Source organism: Cetorhinus maximus, chromosome 6, assembly GCF_964194155.1.
Source record: "Cetorhinus maximus chromosome 6, sCetMax3.hap1.1, whole genome shotgun sequence".
In the NCBI taxonomy this organism is placed as follows: Eukaryota; Metazoa; Chordata; class Chondrichthyes; order Lamniformes; family Cetorhinidae; genus Cetorhinus; species Cetorhinus maximus.
Window position 1 is genome coordinate 82255701 of NC_135884.1, and position 24908 is coordinate 82280608.

The following is a 24908-nucleotide window of genomic DNA, read 5'->3' on the forward strand; positions in this document are numbered from 1 at the left end:
CGGCTAATGTCACGCCGACAGTTCTCAATGAAAAGATCAAGAGAAGGTAAGAATCCAGAGGGAGGGGTCCAAGTGGAGGGAGAATATTGGAGGTGGGTAAAAGGATCCGTTGAACGGGGTGAGGACTCCTGCCCAAAGAAGTGAGCACGGAGACGAAGACGGCGGAAGAAGAGTTCAGCATCATGCCGAGCCCGAAATTCATTGAGATGAGGGCGTAAGGGTATGAAACTAAGTCCTTTGCTGAGCACTGAACGTTCAGCATCGGAGAGGGGAAGGTCAGGGGGTATAGTGAATACGCGGCTGGGGCTGGGATTGGAAGATGGGGTGAGGACGGAGGGACAAGCAGGGGTGGAGGGCCCCAGATGGGTGTTGGAGTCGATGAGTTGTTGGAGCTTGCGTTCCTTAGCACTTGAGAGAAAGAGAAAAAGTTTCTTGTTGAGGCGACGGATGAGGCGAAGAATAAAATGAAACTGGGGGCACGCGCAACTTTGAAAAAGGGTGCGGCGGTGCTGCTGGAGGGAGAGGTCGAGTGTGTTCATATGGCGGCGCATGACACTGAGTGTGGATCTCAGAATGCGACGGGAACAGCAGTCCGAGAAATGTTTTATGTCCCGGAGATACCTGTAATCCTGGGTGGGTTACTATTCAGTAACCACATCAAAGACAGATAATCCTCCAATAACCTTTGAAAACTGTCAAACTATCTACACAACCCCCTGCTATGATAAGTAGTTCAGAAGCTTTTGAAAGTCACCCAAGCATTCATAATGATCTCAGCTGTCAAAACAACTTCTTGGAAATACAAACAATGGAGCCTACTGAAACTGTCAAAACAGATGCTTTTTTCTAATCTACACCAGATATGGTTTGTCAAGCAAAGCATTCTAGGAGTAAGTGTTTGATTTTTTTTCATCTAAGTGAGAGCTAAAGACAACGTTTTTTCAAATTTAATGAACTGTGGTTATTTAACTAGTTTCAGATCATGACAGTTCCCAAGCAATGTTTCTTCAGTCTTGAGTGGATAACAGCACTTTTCCCAATGAGAAAAGTAGTCTAGTGTACCTCAATGCTTAATGCTGATTAATGTAATGGTCAACTTTGCAGGACAGGGCCCTATGATCAATCACTGCAGTAAAAACACATCTAACTTACAAAACAGCATTTAACTATTGAAACCGAAAGAACAGATTTTTTTTTGTATGTCAAGGCCTGTCAATGAAAGAATTCTAGGAGCAAATGCTTAATTTTTTTTTTTGGTTCCCACTTCGCTCTGGGGTTTGCCCGTGGCTCATGACTCCTTTGATGTGCCATGAACCACATCTACTTAGGGAAGGGCCCCACTCTACAAAAATTGTGGAGGGGGTTTGAAGTGCACATCCCACAATGGAGCTGGTTGCGTGTGGACAGGCTACCCACTCCTTTATCCTGTGCTGACGAGAAATGTCCGAAACAGAAATGGGGGTGGGAATGCCGGAATTGGGTCCGCCCATCATTTTAATGGGCTCCTGAGTCAATATGACTCAGCAAAAATTCAGGCCTATATCTCTAAGTAGAGGATCACAGAGACAAATCATTCACCTGATCACAGGTAAAGATAAAGAAGAAGCGAGTTTGCTCAAGAAACCACGCAAAAAGAAATTCCATAGTCTTACTGATCTTCGGATCCCTTTATGGCTGCTGTCTTCAAACTGCCACCAAAGAATCACTGTTGGAAGGAGAAAAGAAACTGCAGCCTATTACTAAAATAAAAAAATACAGGGGCTTTTAATTGAATTCAAATAGTGCATTCAGCTATCATGGATTTATTGGCTGCAAATGTGAGAAAACAATGAGTAGCATATACCTTTTTAATTCAGGGGCATGAGGTATCCTGAATTCAGGCTGGCATAGGTTATGATTCTATAATGCACCATTCTGTGGAGTAATACGCTGTGAATGGTCTTGCCAAAGTTTCTCACATTTCGAGTTTCTGATGTCAGCTGAGCTGTCATTGGGAAAAAACTACTGAGCAAAAAGCCTTATCATATATCACAGGGAAGAAGAGAAATCAGAAAGTATATCACTTAATTAGCTGTAAGGAGATGCAGAGAGCCGAGTGAACAGCAGCATTGTGCTAACTATGGTTTTATCTAATGTGTAGTATACCTTTAAGAAGGATGTTATAAAGGAAGATCACATGATCTTGTGCAACCAATAGTGGAGTAGCATGGGCTAGTTCTGTAGTTAGTTGGAAGTCAGTAGTCTACAAGTGAGCAGCAGAAGCATGTAGATAGAGCTTGGTGTAGAAGCACGTGTGTGTAGCTGCTGAGTATCCTGTAAATAAACAGAATGTGTTCCACCTAAGAAGTGTCTGCCGAACTACTCTATCTAAAGTACCAACTCAACCATCCCACACAAGCGTGCAGTTGGGACTCATAAGTCTCAACAAACTGGCGACAAGGATAAAATGAGGATAGAAGAAAGGTACAATGAACTAGCGTTGAGAGTAAAATCACTTAACAAAAGAAATCAAGAGAAACAAAATCAGTCTGTACCTCGCATAGTAATTGTAAGTAGAATTTCCAAATCCTCCAAGTAAACCCCTCACAGAATGCCACAATTCCATCTAGCCACGGATGATTGGTCTCATTATATTCTATTTCCAAGCAAACAACATTGCGGGAGAAGAAGAGGCAGGCGATTCTCTTATCTTATGTGTGGGAATAAAGCCTAGGGCTTAATTTGAAGTTTGATGGCACCCTGTGCCCCAGATTTGAAAAATTTTGATGAACTGGTGGACCTCATGAAGGGTCATTACCAGCCAAAGCCCTCGGTAACGATGCAACATTTCAAGTTTAATTCAAGAAATAGAGCCCAAGGGGGGATAGTTGCTTGTTATGTGGCAAGTTTGAGACAGTTAACAAACATTGCGAATTTGGTACATCTTTAAACGATATGCTCAGAGATCGTTTAGTGTCCAGTGTGAATGAGGACACGATTCGGAAGAGATTACGGTCCAAAACAAATTTGGATTTTAAGGCGCTAGAGATAGCAGTGGCCATGGAAAGCACAGTAAGGGATTCAAGAGGCTTATAGGGAGTGCAAAATGGCACCATCCTCCATGTTGGGCAGGAACCCCCAGCCAAAAAGGGTGCAAAATTGCAAGGCTCTGCCAAGAAGCAGAAAACAGCCACCTCTAGCAGAAAAATAAGAGTTGACTCATCAGCGAAAATAAGGAATAATGGCAACAGAGGTGGAAACAAGCGGACTAGTAACGATTCGCAGTTAAAAAAATCTAGTGTTTTCATTGTCTTCGAAATGGACACATAATGAGACAATGCAAGGAAAGAATCAGGCAGACTTTCAAACAAAAGAGAAAACTCCATGAGATTTACAATGTCAGAGAGCCTGAAGCAACAAATTCAGATATTTATTCATTATTTAATTTGAAGGTAGGAAAAACAGAACCAATATATGTGACAGTAAAAGTGAATGGCAGACCTATTGGAATGGAAGTGGACACAGGAACTTCCACTACAGTAATTGGTGAACACACCTTCAAATACCTGAATTATGGTGAACATAAATTAAATTTGGAAGAAACTGATGCTAAATTAAAAACTTACACGAGTGAAGACGAAGTCAAAGGCATAGTTAGCAGAGTTACTGTCCATTACGGGAGGCAATTGGTAAAACAACCAATGTTGGTATTGAGAGGCATCAAGCCTCCTAGGGCGAAACTGGCTAAGGGAAATCAACTTTGATTGGTCACTCAGATTTCAAAAGGAAGCTGAAAATGTTCAGTTTTGGAAAAGAGTGTGTAAGGATTCAACAACCTAAAGAAACGCAGGATGTTTCAAGTAAAAGCACAGTAGAACAGCAAAAGGAACTTGGAGAGGCCATGCTTAATGGCAGAGTTTAAGACGAGGTGAGCAATCTCCAAAGGGAAAAAGAAAATCTGATGAAAGACCTTCACACAATACAAGATTCCCTCAAGTCTAAGCTTGTAGCACTGGAAAAATACGATTAGAAGCAGTAAAAATTCCACACTTCTGTAAATAAACTGAAGGATGAGTTGGCAGAGAAGACACAACAATTTTCCAGGAGGCAGCAAACAAATACAAAAAAGAGGTGGAAGAGCTGAAGAACCAGTTTAATGACGTCAAAGAGGTTTTGGAGGCAAAAGTCACAGAATTTTCTGAGAAGCAGACAGATAATGAAATTCTGAGAGACTCAACCACTAAGTTCACTCAAGATGAGCTTGCATCTGAGATTAGTCTGGACAATATGGAAGGCAAAAAGAAGGCTGAGAATAAAGTCAGTGTTAGGAAGAAAAAAGCCCAATGAAAGAAGACACAGAAACACAAATAAGACCGTTGATCCTGGCAGCATAAGAGCATACTTTTGTACATAGTCAAATTGCAAACGCCGATGCACTTCTTTGTTTGCCTTTACAAGAAAATGACAAAGATGTCCCAGTTCCACAAGTACTTGTGTTATTGTTAAATTTCTTAGATTCATCGCCAGTATGTACAATACAGATCAGAGACTGGACAAGTAGGGACCCAGTCCTATCTTAAGTATGAGAACAAGTGCTTCGTGGTTGGTCACAAGAACCTGTATCTGACAAAATGAAACCGTACTTCAACAGGAGACATGAGGTAACCAGCCAGGATGGTATCTTATTGTGGGGAGCATGATTGATAGTTCCTCCAAAGGGAAGAAAGCCCTTGTTAATTCAACTACACAGTGCACATCCAAGAATATCCCGAATGAAGACCATAGCATGCAGCTATCAATGGTGGCCTGGAATGGATGGAGAAATAGAGAGCTTAGCGAAGAATTGTGTGCAGTGTGAGCAATTGCAAAAGTTACCTTCAACAGCTCCGTTATACCCTTGGGAGTGGCCAGGAAGGCCATGGGTGCAATTACACATTGACTATGTGGGACCTTTCATGGGAACAACGTTTCTGCTCATTGTTGATGCCCACTCAAAATGGATAGATGTATATGAGGTGAAGTCACCAGCGTCTTCTGCTAAAATTGAGAAGCTACGTCGAAGTTTTGCAATTAACGGACTACCAGGAATGGTCTTATCTGATAACGGCACAGCATTTATGAGTGCTGAATTTCAATGATTTATCAGCCTCAACGGTATAAATCATGTAAAAAAAATTTGCCGTACCACCCTTCTTCAAATGGACTGGCTGAAAGAGCAGTTCAAATGTTCAAGTCAGTCATGATGAAGTTAACTGGAGATTCCCTAGCAACCAAGCTAGCACGTTTGCTTTTTCATTATAGGATCACGCCTCACAACAACAGGTGTCACACCTGCGGAATTATTGATGAAACGCCGTCTCAGGATGAGATTGAGCTTAATACTGCCAAACTTAGTGGGGAAGGTGGAAAGGAGTCAAGGAAGTCAGAAAAGAAGGCAGGGCTAGCATAGTCATGAGAGAAAGTTTACCATGGGAGAGATGGTATATGTGAAGAACTTTAGAGAAGGACCAAAGCAGTTACCAGATGAAATAAGTGGAGTGACCATCTTGCTACATGAAAGTGGTAGGCCGAGTCATACGGAGACATGTGGATCATTTGAGGAAGAGAGAGACAAATCATCAAGAAATGATTCCACCAGTGTTCACGACCGAATCAAAATTTCCTGTTGAGAAAACTCAACCTAGTACAGATGTATCTGAAGTGCCTGCTGTACCTACAAGAGTTGAGGAAACAGATCTGCAGGTACCTGTCGAAGAACCTGATGTTCAGACAACTCCAGAAAATAAGGTTCCTAATAAAGCATCTGATGTTGTAGAGCTGAGACGTTCTACACACCAAACAAAACCCACAGAAAGAATGAATTTGTAAACTACTTGTCTGTGTAAATAATTTGTTATTTTGAGAAAATTGTATTTGTAAATGTAAAATGGTTTCTGAGTGTAAAGGGGGAGAGATGTGGTAACTATGGTTTTATCTAATGTGTAGTATGCCTTTAAGAAGGATGTTATAAAAGAAGATCACATGATCTTGTGTAACCAACAGTGGAATAGCTCAGGCTAACTCTGTAGTTAGTTGGAAGTCAGTAGTCTGCAAGTGAGCAGCAGAAGTATGTAGATAGGATTTGGTGTAGAAACACATATGTGTAGCTGTTGAGTACCTTGTAAATAAACAGAATGTGTTCCACCCAAGAAGTGTCTGCTGAAGTACTCTGTCTAAAGTTCCAACTCAGACATCCCACAACAAGCGTACAATTGAGACTCAAGTCTCAATAAGCATTCACAAAGACCAAACAGTAAATCACAAGCCTTCTTTTTATCTGAGGAATGATACATAGCATGAGAAAGAATGGGCCAATCAAACTGCCTTATTTTAGTTGGGGTGTATAATGGGGGTGCTGAGCTGCTACTGCCGATTTTACGCCACTGCCAAAGTTGAAAGATTACAGCCTGACAATCACTATTGGCAACATTAACGGGTGAATGTTTAATGTATCCATACAGCAGTGGAACTCAAGTGGTTATGATGCCTTACGAGAAATCCCAAGGTTATGGGTTAAAATCCCAAATGTCAAGGTGTGAAATTCAATTTAATAAATTTGGTCATTTGTGGATATCAGAATAAACACTGTTGGAAATCTTTCAATCGCTAACAAGCAGGCAGGAAATAATTTTCTACTGGAGGAAGTTATGACAGTTAAGTTTGAACAGCATTATCTTCATGCAAACAAAGCTTCAGTGTTGAAATAGCAATTGGGCAGTAAATAAACACCATTTTTAATATTCTCTATTTGGGTTGTTTATATCATTTCTTGTCTGACCACTTGCAGTTATTTCCTTCCCTCTTTGAGCTGTTCCAAATCCAGGTACCACAGGACAAATGACCACAGGCAGATAAGGCTGAAGCATTTGCAACAATCCTCAGCCAGAAGTGCTGAGTGGATGATCCATCTCTGCCTCCTCCGGAGGACACCAACATCATAGATGCCAGTCTTCAGCCAATTCGATTCACTCCATATGATATCAAGAAACAACTGAAGGCACTGGATATTGCAAAGGCTGTGGGCCCTGACAATATTCTGGCAATAGTACTGAAGACTTGTGCTCCAGAACTTGCTGCGCCCCTAGCCAAGCTGTTCCAGTATAGCTACAACACTGGAATCTACCCGGCAATGTGGAAATTTGCCCAGGTATGTCCTGTACACAAAAAGCAGGGCAGATCTAACCAATCCAATTACCACCCCATCAGTCTACTCTCTATCATCAGTAAAGTGATAGAAAGGATCATCAACAGTGCTATCAAGCGGCACCTGCTTAGCAATAACTTGCTCACTGGCATTCAGTTGGGTTCTGCCAAGGCCACTTGGCTCCTAACCTAATTACAGCCTTGGTTCAAACATGGACAAAAGAGCTGAACTCCAGAGGTGAGGTGAGCATGACTGCTCCAGACATCAAGGCAGCATTTGACCGAGTGTGGCATCTGAGCAAAACTGGAGTCAATGGGAATCAGGGGGAAAACTCTCCACTGGTTGGCTCATACCTATCACAAAGGAAGATGGTTGTGGTTGTTGCAGGTCAATCATCTCAGCTTCAGCACATCGCTGCAGGGGTTCCTCAGGATAGCCCTCAGCCCAGCCATCTTCAGCTGCTTAATCAATGACCTTCCTTCCATCATAAGGTCAGAAGAGGGAATGTTCGCTGGTGATTGCACAATGTTCAGCACCATTCACGACTCCTCAGATACCGAAGCAGTCCATGTCCAAATGCAGCAAGACCTGGACAATATCCAGGCTTGGGCTGACAAGTGGCAAGTAACATTTGTGCCACACAGGTTCCAGGCAATGACCATCTCCAACAAAAGAGAATCTAACCAACGCCCCATGACGTTCAAAGGCATTACCATCACTGAATCCCTCACTATCAACATCCTGGGGGTTAACATTGACCAAAGGCTGAACTGGACTAGCCATATAAATATTGTGGCTACAAGAGCATATCACACGCCAGGAATCCTATGGCGAGTAACTCACCTCCTGACTCCCCAAAGCCTGTCCACCCTCTAAAAGGCACAAGTCAGGAATATGATGGAATACTCTCCACTTGCCTGGATGAGTGCAGCTACAACAACACTCAAGAACCTGACACCATCCAGGACAAAAGTAGCTCACTTGATTGGCACCCCATCCACAAACATTCACTCCCTCCACCACAGTGGCAGCAGTATGTACCATCTACAAGATGTACTGCAAGAATTCACCAATTCACAGCACCTTCAAACCCATGACCACTACCATCTAGAAGGACAAGGGCAGCAGAAACTTGGGAACACCACCACCTGGAAGTTTCCCTCCAAGCCACTCACCATCCCGACTCGGAAATATATCGCCGTTCCTTCACTGTCGCTGGGTCAAAATCCTGGAATTCCCTCCATAATAGCACTGTGGGTGTACCTACATCATCTGGACTGCAGCAGTTCAAGAAGGCAGCACACCACCACCTTCTCAAGGGCAATTGGGGGTGAACAATAAATGCTGGCCTAGCCAGTGATGCCCACATCCCATGAATGAATTTTTAAAAAGATATATGAAAACATAGCCATTTGGTTCATCATCTATTTTTCTCACTTTCCTATGAGCTGGTGCTTTTTCCTTCGATTTGGTGCTGCTTACTGATGATCTTGCTGATATTGGGAATTGATCATGCATGAAAATACAGCCAGAAGTGTCAGCAAGCTTTTTCAAGATAGTGGCCATACTACCAGAACATATTTCCCCACGGGAGTCACCAAATGGCCATAATCTAATGAACATTGCCTCTGATCTTTTCCTGATGTCTCTCAATACAAACCAGCACTGAATGCTGATCTAACAGAATATGCCATTCTCAGATCCAACCAGAGTGTTTTCTATACAGTACAAATTTCAACTTAAATAAATATTTTTGCTCTAAGAAGTGGAAGAAATTGCAGGATATTTGGTGTTGAAGTAGATGTTTAACCTGTGTCCAAGTGTAAGATCAGATCCTCACTGTGGTCCCCAATCCGCTCGGGGATGAATTCTACCGTTACTTGAAAACTCTCCCCAACTTCCAGGTATCCATGGATAGGTTCCACAAAGAACGGCCTGCAAACAACAAGTCAAAGAGAAAATAACTGAAACATGTATGGATAAAGATTTTGCAACCAAACAGCTGCACTCATAATCTAAGTGTTTTGGGTTCATCAGCTGGATTTTCATCCTTAAGGCAGGTAGCAGGGATTCCTGGCTCAGCCTGCCCACCTCAGGAGAAAGTGCCAGGCAAGACAAGGTTTTCATTGTGGGGACAGGTGCAGGCTGCGGTTGGGTCAGTTTGGAGGCAGCCATAGGGGCTGTTTAAAAGGTCCACCTCAGGTCTGTGGGACTTTGTCCAGTTATAATGAACAAAGTAAGGCCCTCTAGCCCTCACGCTCTCCATGTCCCACCCATTCCACCTCGTGCCCTCCCACCCCTATGACCCCTCAGGCACACCATGCCAAGATATGCCCTCACATGTTGCCCATGCCAGAGTATGCCCAACCCACCCATTAGGACCCCTCATGCCAAGATATGCACCCCACCCACCCCCATGGCCCCTTATGCACCCCATGCCAAGCTATGACACTTCCATGCCCATTTACCCACTACACACTGTATCAAACCAATGAACCCTATAGTGACAATAGGTGCGTAAAAAAAGTTTTTAAAAGTCATTCATTGATAACTTACGACCTTTAAAAAAATAAACTCCTTTTTACTACAGGCCAATAAAAGTGTCAATCATCCAGTATCAATGCTGTATAAAATATCAAGTGCAAGCACTTGAAATCTCTTTATCTTGTGAAAATGCACATTGTGAAATAGACAACATAGATCAGAAAGCCATAGCTGTCCATCAAACAACATTTTTAACAGGGGATCAGATGTTTCAACAGATTAATGGATTTCTGTGCTGTCAGCCAAGAATACATAATGAGGCTTGGCTGAGAGCCCAGAAATCCATTAGAGTACAGAAACGCCTGAGCCCCAGGGAAAACATAATTTGATTGATAGTTCTGGCTGGTTGATCTTTGCAATCAATGTTATGATGTTTACACAAGACAAAGAGGTTTCAAATGTTTGGATAATACAAGGGTTTGGATAACTGGCACTTCTATTGGACTGTAGTAAAATGAAAGTGGAAAGTTATCAATGAACAATTGCTTTTCTAAAGCTTTTTCATACATCCTATTGTCACTATGGGTTTCATTGGTTCTATACAGTGTATAGTAGGTGATTGGGCGTGGAAGTGCCATAGCTTGGCATAAGGGGCCATAGGAGGTGAGCTGGAGGCATACCTTGGCATGTGGGGCATGAACGGAAAGAGGGGTGGGTGGGGCATACCTTGGCATAGGGGGTGAGGGCATACCCTGGCATGGGGGGGCATAAGGAGCACATTTTGAACTTTTTAAAATGTTCCCCCATGCAGACTATAGTTCGTGACACCTTTGATGTGCCGTGAACCACGACTCTTTGAAAAGCTGGCCCAACTCCAAGAAAATTGAGGAGGACTAGGGGATGTCTATCCATGCAATGGAGCCGGCCAGGACCTGCCTGCGCCCTTAAAAGGCATTCCTGAAAATCGGAAACCCTAGGGATGGGGTTAGGAATCCCGGAATCAGGTACAAGCCACCATTTTTGCCCCTCCATACAGTCTCCCCGACTCCATGAAAATCCAGCAAAGACCTCAGAAACCTATGCAATATTGAATTAAGCTATGTTGCCAGGTCACATTCACATTTTTTTTTGTCAAGAACACAAATTTTCCAATTTCATATGATACAATCTCCCAACTAGTTTGTTCTTTCTTGGTAATTATGGTGTTATAATTTATGCCCTCTCCCGGCTCAGTTTCTGTTCACAGGAATCTACCAGTTCTACAGGCAAGCCACTTCTCCACAGAAACCAAAATTCACAATTTAGTGGTCAGAAGTAGTGTGTCTTTGTATTAACAGTATATCCTAGTGCCACATAATTACTATATACAGTAAAACAAATCACATGGCATGCCCACCATACACTCTTAATTTCTTCACAAGATGGAAAAAGACCATGCTGTCAGACAGCATAGTTCCTGCCAAAATTGCAAAGCTATTTTCTCACATATTTTAATTATACAGAGAAAAAAAGTACACCAGCAGTTAAACCATAGGTTACTACTTACCTTGCAACAGTACCTCAGATAATTTACAAAGCTAAATTAACAGAACATTCCAATTCTTTTAAATACCCTTTAACCGATTATTTTTTGATGATTCTTTACAAGGAGTACACATTAGCTGAATTGAGTTCCCATCTCAGTACCATGACAGAAACATATACAAACAAAACAAGCAACCTGAAAAAAAAATGATCAACAGCTTTCAGAACATATTCCCTCATTATCATGCTAACATGCTGGATGCACGTGAGGTGGTGGCCCGTTGCAAACTTTCTCATAACTGAGCCTTTGCAAATTAGCTTTGTTGTACAAAAGAAAAATACTAACTACGAAGCAGTGTTGTTGCTCCTAGCAAACTGTCAATCAAATAAGATCAAGGTGACCAATGCCATCAGCTGCTCACATCATTGTTCATGTTACCCTGGAAGTGTTAAATGCTGTATACAATGGTTAGTAGATTTATTTTGTACAACAAAGCTAGTTTTCAATGACTCAGTCATGAAGAGTTTTGTAAAAGTCTACCACCTCAGATAAACCCACCATGTTAGAGCAGGGAGAACAATTTGGCTGAATTTATTAAAGTTGAAATTTTGTGTATTTGGTTCCGCCACCTCCCTGCAAAGTTGAAACAAACCTTTAAAACAGATTTTTAAGTTGGCCTAGGTTTACAAAAAATTACATGAGACATATTTTAAGATATAAGGACTTGTGTTTATCGAACATGATCTGATGAAAACTGTCACTATATGTCAGTTTAATTTAAATATGCATCCAAAGACGAGTCACATAATCTGCACCCTTTGGAAGTAGCGTGATGTGGATTTCCAAAGTAGTACCAACATACAAGGATGCTGCATGTTTCCTCTATCATTGATGCTGCACGGTTATTTCACGTCCCTTTTAAACACCGCTTTGGTGTTTGATGTGGCCTTCAGCTGCTTTGGCCCGAAGCTCTGGAGTTCCCTCTCTAAACCTCCCCATCAATATACGATAATTACCAAGAAATCCAAAAGAGAATTCAGAAGAACTTCCCTACCCAAACGTGGTGTGAATGTGGAACTCATTACCAACGGGAATGGTTGAAGAAAATATTATAGATGCATTTAAGAGGAAGCTAGACAAGCATTTGAAGCAAAAGGCAACAAAGGGTTATAATGATTGATTTAGAGAAGGAAAGATGGGAGGAGGCTCGAGTGGAGCATAAACACTGGCATGGGTTGATTGGGCCAAATAGCCAATTTCTGTGCTGTATATCCTATGTATATATCGCCTTATGTGATTCAGTGTCAAATTTGGTTTAATAATGTTCCTATGAAGGATTTTGGGGTATCTTATTATGTTAAAGGTGCCATATAAATGCAAGTTGTTGTTGTCCCTTCTCCAACTTTCTGCATTTCATTTCTTGAATATCCCGTACCTTTCGACATGAGGAACATTTTGTGTATGAAGACTTAGTGAAATACTAAAGGCACAACACAGCCAAATCAATCAGCAGTTCAAAGGATGCTACAGGACCCCAGAATCTTTGAGATTTTAGATCTGACACACATCTCTTTATAAAGCTTTAAGCACTAACTTCCAACTTTGTAAAATAATCTCAGGGCAGCAAAGCTTCTGCATTCTCCTTGACAGCCTTTCTTAAAGGATAGATGGTGAATCAGCCCAGGGAACTATAAACTAGTTAACTGAATGTCAATGGTAGGAAAAATAGTAGAATTCTTGCTAAAAGATCAGATAAAAAAATTAGTAGAGATGGAGAATATAATAAAAAATAGTCAGCATAGATCTCTAAAAGGGAAGTCATGTTGAACTATAATAAAAACAGGAAGTGCTGGAAAAATCCAGCAAGCCTGACGGCATCTGTGGAAAGAGAAACAGAGCTGACGTTTCAAGTCGAATGTGACTGTTCCTCAGAACTCATGTTTAATATCGCATTAACTAACCTTACTGATTATTTGAAGAAAAGCAGAAAGAGTAGACAAAGGAAATGCACTGAATATGGTACAAATAGACTATCATGTGGTCTTTAATAAAGGTACCACATAAGAGACTCATCATAAAAGTCAGTGAACATGGAGTCAGGGGTCAGGTACAAAAATGAATGCTACAAAACAGAATGTTACAAGACTAAAAACAGAAGGTACGAATTGAGGAAGTTTCTTGTTCCAGCTGAAGTGTGTCCCATGAACTGCTGCTCACCATATACATAAATGATTTAGACTCAGGAAGTAGAGGCATTAGGTTGAAATTTGCAACTGACACCAAACTGGGGAACATAATAATGTGGAGGACTGAGTCAAAGCACAGGAAGATATAAACAAGATTGCACAGAGAGCAAGGAAATAGCAATTGAAATTCAATACAGTTCAGTGTGAGGTGGTTAATTTTGTTAGGAGGAATAGGAATCCACTAATTCCTTGGAAGATGAGAAATTAAACTGAGCAAAGAACAAAGAAATTTGGAAATAAATAATTTACTAAGCACAGGGCAATAGAGTGCAAACAAAGTACTGAGGTTTGTTTAAAGAGGAATAGAATACAAAAGCAGGGAGCTAATACCAAACTTAAATTGAACCTTAGTTAGACTCTTGGAATACTGAGCAAAGTGCTGGTCTCCATACTACTAAAAGCAAAATGAAGCACAAGAATGAAGCAGCTCACCACCACCTTCTCAAGGGCAATTAGGGATGAGCAATAAATGCTGGCCTAGTCAGCGAAGCTCACACCCCTTGAATAATAAAAAAATTGGGATAAAAAATAAGAAGGGATACATCGTGCTAATAGACCACCCAATAGTGGCAGGAAGAAATTTTTAAGCAAGTCAATGAAATGAGTAAAAGACAAAAATAATGATCATGGGATATTTCAACTACACACAAATAAACCGGTAGGTAGGGGTACCGGAATGGGGCTTTTACAATGTGTCAGGACTCCTTTCTTATCCAGTATGTAAGAAGCTCTAGTGAGGATTCACTGCTGAATCCAGTAATGAGAAAAGAACCAGAACAGATAAGAGAATTAAGTGTAATGGAACATCTAAGTTCATAACATATCTAGTTGTAGATTATAACATAATTAGGCTTAAAATAAAGATTGAGAAGGGCATCAACAATAGACTAGAATAAAGCTGATTTGAGGGGATTAGAATGGTACTAGGTAAAATAAACTAGAAAAATAATATTGGCAAATAAAGCAGTGGAAAATATTTTAAATAATGGGCAGTGGCGTCCAGGAGAAAAATAATCTGGTAAAAAACAAGAACAAACTAACCAATAATGAGATGCATGGATTAAAATAATTGAAACTGAAGAAAAAAGGCAAACATTAAGTACAATTAAGGAGAGGATCACTAAAGGGAATAGAAAGAAGTTAGGAAAGGAGGCATGAGAAAACTATTAGGAAGGCAGAAAAAAACTACAAAATTAAATGATCAAGGAATATAGAAGTAAAAAGTAAAGTATTCTACACATGCATAAATAACAAAAGGTAAATCAAGATAAAGGCCCAGATTTTCCGCTCCCATCCGCAGCAGGCATAATTGTGGGAGTGGAAAATATCGTCCCTGAAAAAAATTGGTTTGACATCGGCAGGAAATCAGGTCACGATTGTCCACACCTGACTTCAATGGAGGTGCGCGTCTCCCACCACGCGATGTCAGGAATCTCTTTTTAATACATTTGAATATGCTGAAAATTCATTATAAAGGCTGCTCACCTGAATCACCACCCCCCCACCCCCCCCCGACCATGCTGGGCACATCAGCGTCTAATTAGACCAACGTATTTCACAACTGGATATAAGGGATGTGCACCTGGTGATCAGCACTTTGCTTGTGTCTTTGAGGTTTGCTCGTATAACTTGCATTGCTCAGGGCACCTTGGAATCCATGCAACACTTTGCAGGCAGCACCATATCACTCCTTGGGGGCTTTAAAAGGCAAGGTCCCACCTGTCAGACCTGCGTAAGGCAGAGTGGCGTGTAAGTGGCCACAGGGCAAGGCCTCCACTGGGGGAATGTTAAAGTGGCAAAGGATACACTCTAATACATGATTAGGGGAGTGCGGGTTGGAAGCTTACTCTGAGCCAAAATGGGGAAGAGTGTCTCAGAGAGGGACATAAGTGAGTCGAGACCAGAATGGAAAGGTGCAGAGTGAAGAGGCGCTTCAGTTTATATTACTGACCTTGCAAGGATTGTCCTTGTCCTCGACCAGGGAGAGGGATACTTGCCTTTATTAACTGAGGCATAGAATATAAGAGCAGGGAGGTTATGCTAGAACTGTATAAAACGCTGGTTAGGCCACAGCTAGAGTATTGCATGCAGTTCTGGAATCCGCATGATAGGAAGGATGTGATTGCACTAGAGAGAGTGCAGGGGAGATTTACCAGGATGTTGCCTGGGCTGGAGAGTTTTAGTTATGAGGAGAGATTGGGTAGACTGGGATTATTTTCCCTGGAGCAGAGGAGATTGAAGGGGACATGACTGAGGTGTATAAAATTATGAAGGGCATAGATAGGGTAGACAGGAAGGAACTTTTCCCCTCGGTGGAGGGGTCAATAACCAGGGGGCATAGATTTAAGGTAAGGGGCAAGAGGTTTAGAGGGGATGCGAGGAAGAATTTTTTCACCCAGAGGGTGTGGTGGGAATCTAGAACCCACTGCCTGAAAGGGTGGTGGTGGCAGAAATCCTCATAACATTTAAGAAGTATTTGGATGTGCTCTTGCGATGCCATGGCATACAAGGCTGTGGGCCTAGTGCTAGAAAATGGGATTAGAATAGTTAGGTACTTGTTTGACCGGTGCAGACTCGATGGGCCAAAGGGCCTTTTTCTGTGCTGGAGGCCTCTATGACTGTGACTCTAGGGAAGGCATGTCAGTCAAGTGTCATTTGTGCCCAGCATGTTGTGAGCAGGGTTTGGTCGTTATAACAGGCAACTCGGTCGGGGGGGGTTTCTGCCTCAATAATGGGCCATGGATGCCACACTTATAGCCAGGGTAGGCTATAGATGGTTAAAAGGTAGTGTAGGGCCATTTGAGAGTTCCATAGTGGTGGGGGCACAGGCTCTCTATGCAATAGACCTCAAGAAGGGGCGGGCTAGTCTTCAAATGGGGAATAGGTACATCTGCCTAAACGCATTCAGGAGGTTACACAGGGATATCCTCCACAATCAAAATGGCATAAAGCTCTGGAGGGGAAGGCTTGAGAATCATTGAAGGGAAGGAAACCAGTACATAATCCAACCCCAGCATGATAGCAGGTGGCACTGCACTCACACAAAGGAGGGTCCAAGCTGGTCTGGTAGTGAGGCTTTAGCACCTCCATCTTGCAAACTGAAGCAATGGTGCAGCAAAAAATTAATCTGAGGAATAGCTCAGCCGGTCAGGGCTCAGAGTGCCATTTGGAGTACTCTTTTTTTTTCGAGTTACCAACAGTCACAGATGGCAACTCTTCCGAGTACAATCACAGTTCTTGGTTTCCGGGAGTGGGACATGAACCCACAACCCTCTGATTCAAAGGCGAGGGTGCTATGAACTGAGCCACAGCTGACACCTCCAAAAAAATTCTTTCGAGTTATCAACAGTCACAGATTGCAACTCTTTTGAGTACAATCACAGTTCTTGGTTTCCGGGAGTGGGACATGAACCCACAACCCTCTGATTCAAAGGCAAGGGTGCTATGAACTGAGCCACAGCTGACACCTGCACTGGGGGGGCCAATTAAAGGGGCACCCAGCTGAACTGTGTATTGCCAAATGAGGAGAGATGCACACCTGAAACATGTTAGAAGCATTTCAATGATAATGCAGGGAATCAGGAGGGCGAAGTAATGAAGCAGATTCGTGCGAGATTAATGATCAAACTCCTTGCATTAACCCCTTGTTCCAAGCATGCCTATTGCCCACAGCGATAACAAGGTTGAGCGCATTTTGACGACTGGACAAGATGCAGATGCGTCTTTAAAGCAGGAGCTCACGGTTTTGATGCTGGCAGGCTCACAGATGAGAAGTCTCAGAGCCCCCTCAAATAATCACAGTACCATCAAATGTTCCTTGCGCTGGCCAGGATTTCAGTGTTGAATAAGTGCTGTCACTGGATCCAAGCCCTTGAACCCAGAGTCACACAAGTTATATATAGAAATTGGAGCTTTGGAGGCTTGTACTGACTCATTTTTTTTCTCAATGATGCCGCAGAGAGGGATACTTTAGGAAGATAGACGCATCATCAAATACAGGCAGGAAATAAGGTGGAGACGGTTGTGATTGCAGTGCCAGGCTCGCCAAAGGCAGGAGCTAAACTCTCATGAGCAAGGTGCAGCAGCACCCCCTCTGGACGCAGAGGATAAGGCTAGCAGAAAAGTTGTGTGTAGGCCGCTCTCAAGACCGAGGCTGTACAGAACTCACATGTTTTTTTTTATTTATTCATTCACAGGATGTGGGCGTCACTGGCTGGGCCAGCATTTATTGCCCATGCCTAGCTGCCTTTGAGAAGGGGGTGATGAGCTGCCTTCTTGAACCACTGCAGTCCATGTGGTGTAAGTACACCCACAGTGCTGTTAGGGAGAGAGTTCCAGGATTTTAACTCAGCGACAGTGAAGGAACAGCAATATATTTCCAAGTCAGGATGGTGTGTGACTTGGAAGGGAACTTCCAGGTGGCGGTGTTCCCCCGATGTGTATGCTACTCTTGTCCTTCTAGATGCTAACTTTTATGTCTTGGGTAAATTTGAAGGAGTAATTTGACAAGGAAGTATTCAATGAACGGCATGACACTAGGAAGTTCTGAGGAACAAAGGGACCTTGGCGTGTGTGTCCATAGATCTCTGAAGGCGGAGGGCATGTTAGTGGGGTGGTGAAAAAGGCATATGGGACACTTGTCTTTATCAATTGAGGCATAGATTACAAAAGTAGGGAGATCATGTTGGAGTTGTATAGAACCTTAGTGAGGCCACAGCTGGAGTACTGTGTGCAGTTCCGGTCACCACATTATAGGAAGGATGTGATTGCACTGGAGGGGGTGCAGAGGAGATTCACCAGGATGTTGCCTGGGATGAAACATTTAAGTTACGAAGAGAGGTTGGATAGACTTGGGTTGTTTTTGTTGGAGCAGAGAAGACTGAGGGGCGACCTGATCGAGGTGTACAAGATTATGAGGGGCATGGACAGGGTGTATAAGGAGCAACTGTTCCCCTTAGTTGAAGGGTCAGTCATGAGGAGGCATAAGTTCAAGGTGAGGGGCAGGAGGTTTAGGGGGGATGTGAGGAAAAACTTTTTTATCCAGAGGGTGGTGACGGTCTGGAATGCGCTGCCTAGGAGGGTGGTGGAGGCAGGTTGCCTCACATCCTTTAAAAAGTACCTGGATGAGCACTTGGCACATCATAACATTCAAGGCTATGGGCCAAGTGCTGGTAAATGGGATTAGGCAGGTAGGTAGGTCAGGTGTTTATCACGTGTCGGTGCAGACTGGATGGGCCGAAGGGCCTCTTCTGCACTGTGTGATTCTGTGATTCTGTAAATGAGTTTGTTGGCCAACTGAACTCTGGCTGCATGTGTTCCTATGTTCTCTTCATCTGCTGCTTGCAATCAATAGTGGGGAGAGACTCATATAAGAATAAACAGTGATGGTTTATTGAAGCATAGGGCAGAGCACTAGATCATACATGCTCACTCAGAAACCTCCAGGACTAAACTTACAGTTCCCAGTTGCCTGCGCTGCACAGTGATTGGTCAGCACTGTCACATGATCAGTACACTTGCATTCTCTTAAAGGAACAGGGTACCTCACTTTACTACATCCCTTCCTGTGTACTTAAAAGTACAGCTAACAAGCTTCAATCACTAACTATTTACACAATAACTATTTACAGATCAAGTCTCTCAGGAGGATTTCTCGGACGTGTTGAGCATCTCAGTTCAACAACGTCGGCTGTTTTTTCCGAGACCTCCTTTACAGGGGACCGTTGTCCACTAGGTTGCTCAGTGGAAATTGGCAGGTTTGTGTCCCCGACCCCCTTGGGTCCCACAGGCCCCACCGATGCTTCCAAATCATGTGACCTGTCCTCTACAGGCGGCACAAACTCAAGCGTAGATGAAGACTGCATTTCTTCTTTTGGGACTGGTGTTGTTTTGTGGAGATGATCTACATGTCATCTAATTATTCAGCCGTTTACCAATACTTTATAGGAGAGGAGTCCAGTTACTGCACTCACCTCGCCTAACAGCCAATTGGGCCCATCTCCAAAGTTCTTTGCGAGGACCGCATCTCCCACTGTGAAGGTTCTTTCACGACCATGACCATCATGCCTGGTCTTCTAAGCCTCTTGGCTTTTCTCCACCCTCTCCTCTAAATTAGGCCAGATAAGGGTCAGGTGGGTGTGGAGACAACTCTTCATTAGTCATTCTGCAGGGGCAAAGCCAGTCGTAGTGTGCGGCATGATCAGGTATGAGAACAAGAATCAGGACAATCTCGTGCGGATGGAATCCCCTTCCATCTTTTTCATCCCGGATTTAAAGGTTTAGACTGCCCACTCAGTCAATGCCATTCGATGCTGGGTAGTAGGATGAGGTTTTGATATGAGTAATGCCGTTAAGGGTCGTGAACCTGTGGAACTCCCCGCTGGTAAAAGCAGTCCCATTGTCGGACGCAAGGACCTCCAGCAATCCATGCACTGCAAAATTGTATCACAAATGGTCTGTGCTGGCAGCCGACGTGGCGACCGGACTTCATGGACATCCATCCATTTGGAGTGGGAGTCAAACAGTAAAAGGAACATTGTGTCCAAGAAAGGTCCTACGTAATCAGCGTGGAGGCGCACCCATGGCCGCCCCGGCTATTCCCATGGATGCAATGGAGCTAAGTGGGGGAAGCAGTTGCACCTGCTGGCACTGAAGGCAGCTTTTGACCAAGGTTTCTATATCCAAGTCTATGTCTGGCCACCACAAATATGTAGCTCGGCTAATAATGGCCTTCGCCCCCTTGGGGGCACGATAACCCTTGCTCCCCAGAGTAATATGCCGTCTTGCCAGGAGTGTTCATATTTGCGATCAAAATAGGGCTTCATTTCTTTGGATTTAGATCAACCTGACCAACCATTCAAGACCTGCTGCCAGACTTTGGTGGGTCCTGGCTTGTCCACTCACGGATCTGTTTGGTCTGAACAGGGGAGGAATCCAGAAATTTTTGCACTAAGGCCAGTTCCTGGGGAATTGGAGCCTCCCAGTTATTAGTTGGCAGGGGAAGGCGGCTTAGTGCGTTGGTATGTGTGATTCAAATTCCCGAATGGTGAACAAAAGTGTATTCGTAGGCAGCTAATATTAGTGTCCATCTCTGGATGCGAGCCGATGCAATAGGTGGTATCGTTTCTGCAAATAATCCCAGTAGGGGCTTGTGGTCAGTTATAATATGGGAATGTCAACCGTGGAGATATTGATGAAACTTCCAGATGCTGAACACAATAGGTAAGCCCTCCTTTTCAATCTGGGAATATCATCGCTCTGCAACACTGAGTGTGTGAGGTGTATAAACAAGGGGTCGTTCGGAGCCATCCTTTGTGAAAGGACAGCCCCTATTCCATAAGGGGACACGTCATATGTCAAAACTAATTCCTTCCTGGGATCAAAGTGGACCAACAAGGCTGACGATCTTAACAATCTTTTCACTTTCAGGAAGGCATCCTGGTGCAGGCTTGCCAACTCTATTTCTGGTTCTTCTTAAGGTACTATAGGGCCAGCACAGTCGAGAGATTTGGGAGGAATCGGCCGTAGTAGTTTACCATGCCTAAGAAGGCCTTAAACTCTGTGGTGTTTCTCGGGGCAGGTGCCTCGCGAATGGCCTGGACTTTTTCTTCCACAGGATGCAGGCCCTGCGAATCAACCTTGTGGCCCAAATAAACTAACTCCTTAGCTTGAAACAGACACTTCTCTCAATTTAAAAGTACCCCCACTTGTGCAAAGCATTTAAGCAACTCATCTAGATTTGTTAAGTGTTCATCATTGGTCAGTCTCGTGACCAATACATTATCCAAGTAAATGATAACATGGGGCAATCCTTGGAGCAAGTTTTCCACCGTTCTTTGGAGAACAACACATGCTGAAGAGACCCAAAAGGGTAGACGTTTGTATTGATACAATCCTCGGTGCACATTAATGGTGCCAAATTCCCTAGAGTTCTTTTCCAAGTCTACCTGCTGGTAGGCATGGCTCATGTCTAATTTCGAATATGTGGTGCCCCCTGCCAACTTCGAATACAATTCCTCAATCTTGGGTAGCGGGTGTCTATCAAGTTTGGCCACCTTATTGACAGCGTTATTCATCGCATAAACACGCGCTTTGGTCCGGCATCAGTACAGGTACGATGGGTGCCGCCCACTCAGAAAATTGTACTGGTGGTAGGAGGCCTAATTTTCCCAGGCTGTCCAGTTCGGTTTCAACTTTGCCCCGAAGAGCCTAAGGGACTGATCTGGCTCTTAAAGATCTGGGGGTTGCGTTTGGCTCTACATGGATCCTGGCATGTAGCCGTCGAATCATTCCTAACTCATCGTTGAAAATGGAAGCATACTTTTGCAACAATTCCTGTAAACTTTTCATTGTAATTTGAAAAATTTCAGCCCATTTCAATTTGGTCTTTGAGCCAGTTGCGGCCTATTAAGCTGGCGCCCTCTCCACCTACCACTAACAAGGCCAACTTTTCAGATTGATCTCCATCCATCGCCGAGACTTGACATAACCGTTTCAGTCTTATTTCTTCACCCATGTATATCCTCAGCTTTGTGTCTGAAACTTCTAACTTCAAGGGATGGGTTCCTTTACTCAGATATCCAAATATATGCTCTCCTATGACGGACATCGACGCTCCCGTATCAACTTTCATCTTAATGGATTGTCCTTTAACTGTAATGACTACTTGGATTGGCTCAGCTCTACCCACTTTGAGGTTATATAACAAATGGATGTCTGATATTATTTCTTCTGGCTCTCCAATGAGGCATATTTCACGATTTTTCCTTCTGCCTTTATAGTGTTGTTTCAGCCTCTCTCTGCAATGCAGCCATATATGGCCATAGCGGTGGCAGAAAAGCACGACTTGATTGAGTTGTCGTTCACTCACTGGAGGCTTTGATGTATTTCTTGCATTCACTTTGTGGGTTTTCACTGCACTACCATTGTTTTTCAATGGTCTGGAGCTAGAGAGCGTTTCCCGTCTTTCCGTGGAGTCTGAAGCTTTCGCGCCTTTTGTCCCGCTCAACCAGATGGGCGGCGCCATTTTGTGTATCTTTTATAACTTCGGCATTTCTGACAGCACTCTCCATCGCGGTAGCTAATTCTAATGTTTTATTGAAGTCTAGACTAGGCTCGGCTAGCAAACGCCTTTACATAGTATTGGTTTTAATTTTCCAAAATTCCCTAAGTTCCAGGAAGGTTCCATTAGATTGGAAAATAGCAAACATAACTCCCCTATTCAAAAAAGGAAGGGGACAAAAAGCAGGAAACTACAGGCCAGTTAAGACTAACATCTGGCATAGCGAAAATATTAGAAGCTATTATTAAAGATATTATAGCAGGGCACTTAGATACATTCAAGGTAATCAGGCAGAGTCAACATGGTTTTGTAAGAGGGAAATCATGTTTATTGGAGTTCTTTGAAGAAGTAACATGTGCTGTGGATAAATGGGGAACTAGTGGATGTACTACACTTAGATTTCCAGAAGGCATTTGATTACGTGCCACATCAAAGGTTATTGCAGAAAATAAAAGCTCATGGTGTGGAGGGTAACATATTGGCACGGATAGAAGATTGGCTAGTTAACAGGTAACAGACAGTAGGTATAAATGGGTCATTTTCTGGTTGGAAAGATGTAACGAGTGGTGTGCCACAGGGATCAGTGCTGGGGCTTCAACGTTTTACAATTTATATAAATGACTTGAATGAAGGATCCGAAGGTATGGTTGCTCAATTTGCTGGTGACACAAAGATGGGGAGGAAAGTAAGTTGTGATGAGAACATAAGGAGGCTACAAAGGGATATAGATAGGTTAAATAAGTGGGCAAAGATGGCAAAATGTGGCACTGTCCATTTTGGCAGGAAGAATAACAAAGAAGAATATTATCTACATGATGAGAGATTGCAGAGTTCTGAGATACAGAGGGAACTGGATGTCCATCAATCGCAAAAGGTTACTATTCAGATGCAGAAAGTAATTAAGAAAGCTAATAGAATGTTATCGTTTATTGCAAGAGGGGTTGAATACAAAAGTGGAGAGATTATGCTTCAGTTATACAGGGCATTGGTGAGACCACATCTGGGATACTGTGTACAGAATTGGTCTCTTTATTTAAGGAAAGGTGTAAATGTGTTGGAAGCAGTTCAGGAAAGGTTTACTTGACGAATATCTGGAATGGGCAGGTTGTCTTATGAGGAAAGGTTAGACAGGCTAGGCTTGTATCTGCTGGAGTTTAGAAGATTAAGAGGTGACTTGATTGAAACATATAAGATCCTGAGGGGTCTTGACAGGGTGGATGTGGAAAGGATGTTTCCTCTCGTGGGAGAATCTAGAACTAGGGATCACTGTTCAAAAATAAGGGGTCGCCCATTTAAGACAGGAATGAGGAGAGATTTTTTCTCAGAGAGGCGTGAGTCTTTGGAACTCTTCCTCAAAAGCTGGCGGAAGCAGAGTCTTTTAATATTTTTAAGGCAGAGCTATATAGATTCTTGATAAGAATTCTTGCGGTGAAGAGCAGTGGGAAACCAGGGGATTGGGAAGTCTACAAAGACCAACTAAAAAAGAAATAAGGAGGGAGAAGATTAACTATGAGGGTAAACTAGCCAGTAATATAAAAGAAGATTGCAAGAGTTTTTTTAGAAATATAAAGGGTAAGAGAGAGGCAAAAGTGGACATTGGGCCACTGGAAAATGATGCTGGAGAAGTAGTAGTGGGGAACAAAGAAATGGCGGAGAAACTGAATAGGTACTTTGCGTCAGTCTTCACAGTGGAAGACATGAGTGACATCCCCAAAGTTCAAGAGAGTCGGGGGGCAGAGGTGAGTATGGTGGCCATTACCAAGGAGAAGGTGCTAGGAAAACTGAAAGGTCTGAAGGTGGATAAATCACTTGGACCAGATGGATTACACCCCAGAGTTCTGAAGGAGATAGCTGAAGAGATAGTGGAGGCGTTAGTGGCGATCTTTCAGGAATCACTGGAGTCAGGGTGGGTCCCAGAGGACTGGAAAATCGCTAATGTAACCCCCCTGTTTAAGAAGGGAGTGAGGCAAAAGATGGGAAATTACAGGCCGATTAGCCTGACCTCGGTCGTTGGTAAGATTTTAGAGTCCATTATTAAGAATGAGATTTCAGAATACTTGGAAGTGCATGGTTTCATCAAGGGGAGGTCATGCCTGACAAATCTGTTAGAATTCTTTGAGGAGGTAACGAGTAGGTTAGACAAAGGAGAGCCAATGGATGTTATCTACTTGGACTTCCAGAAGGCCTTTGACAAGGTGCCGCACAGGAGGCTGCTCAGTAAGATAAGAGCCCATGGTGTTAGAGGCAAGGTACTAGCATGGATAGAAGATTGGCTGTCTGGCAGGAGGCAGAGAGTGGGGATAAGGGGGTCCTTCTCAGGATGGCGGCCGGTGACTAGTGGAGTTCCGCAGGGGTCAGTGTTGGGACCACAACTTTTCACTTTATACATTAATGATCTAGATGAAGGAACTGAGGGCATCCTGGCTAAGT

At 43.2% G+C, this 24908-nt stretch overlaps 2 protein-coding genes across 2 annotated transcripts in view; both read right to left on the reverse strand.

Annotated features, from left to right (window-relative positions):
• LOC144682291 (hydrocephalus-inducing protein-like) overlaps positions 1-24908 on the reverse strand; it is a 524265-nt gene that overhangs the window by 357295 nt on the left and 142062 nt on the right. Inside the window, exon 8 of the mRNA XM_078544767.1 lies at positions 8973-9097. Within this exon, the coding sequence (XP_078400893.1) occupies positions 8973-9097 (125 nt within the window). The remainder of the gene's footprint in view (positions 1-8972; positions 9098-24908) is intronic.
• The window catches only part of cmtr2 (cap methyltransferase 2), a 228335-nt gene that overhangs the window by 238 nt on the left and 203189 nt on the right, over positions 1-24908 (reverse strand). The gene's annotated exons all lie outside the window — the stretch shown is intronic.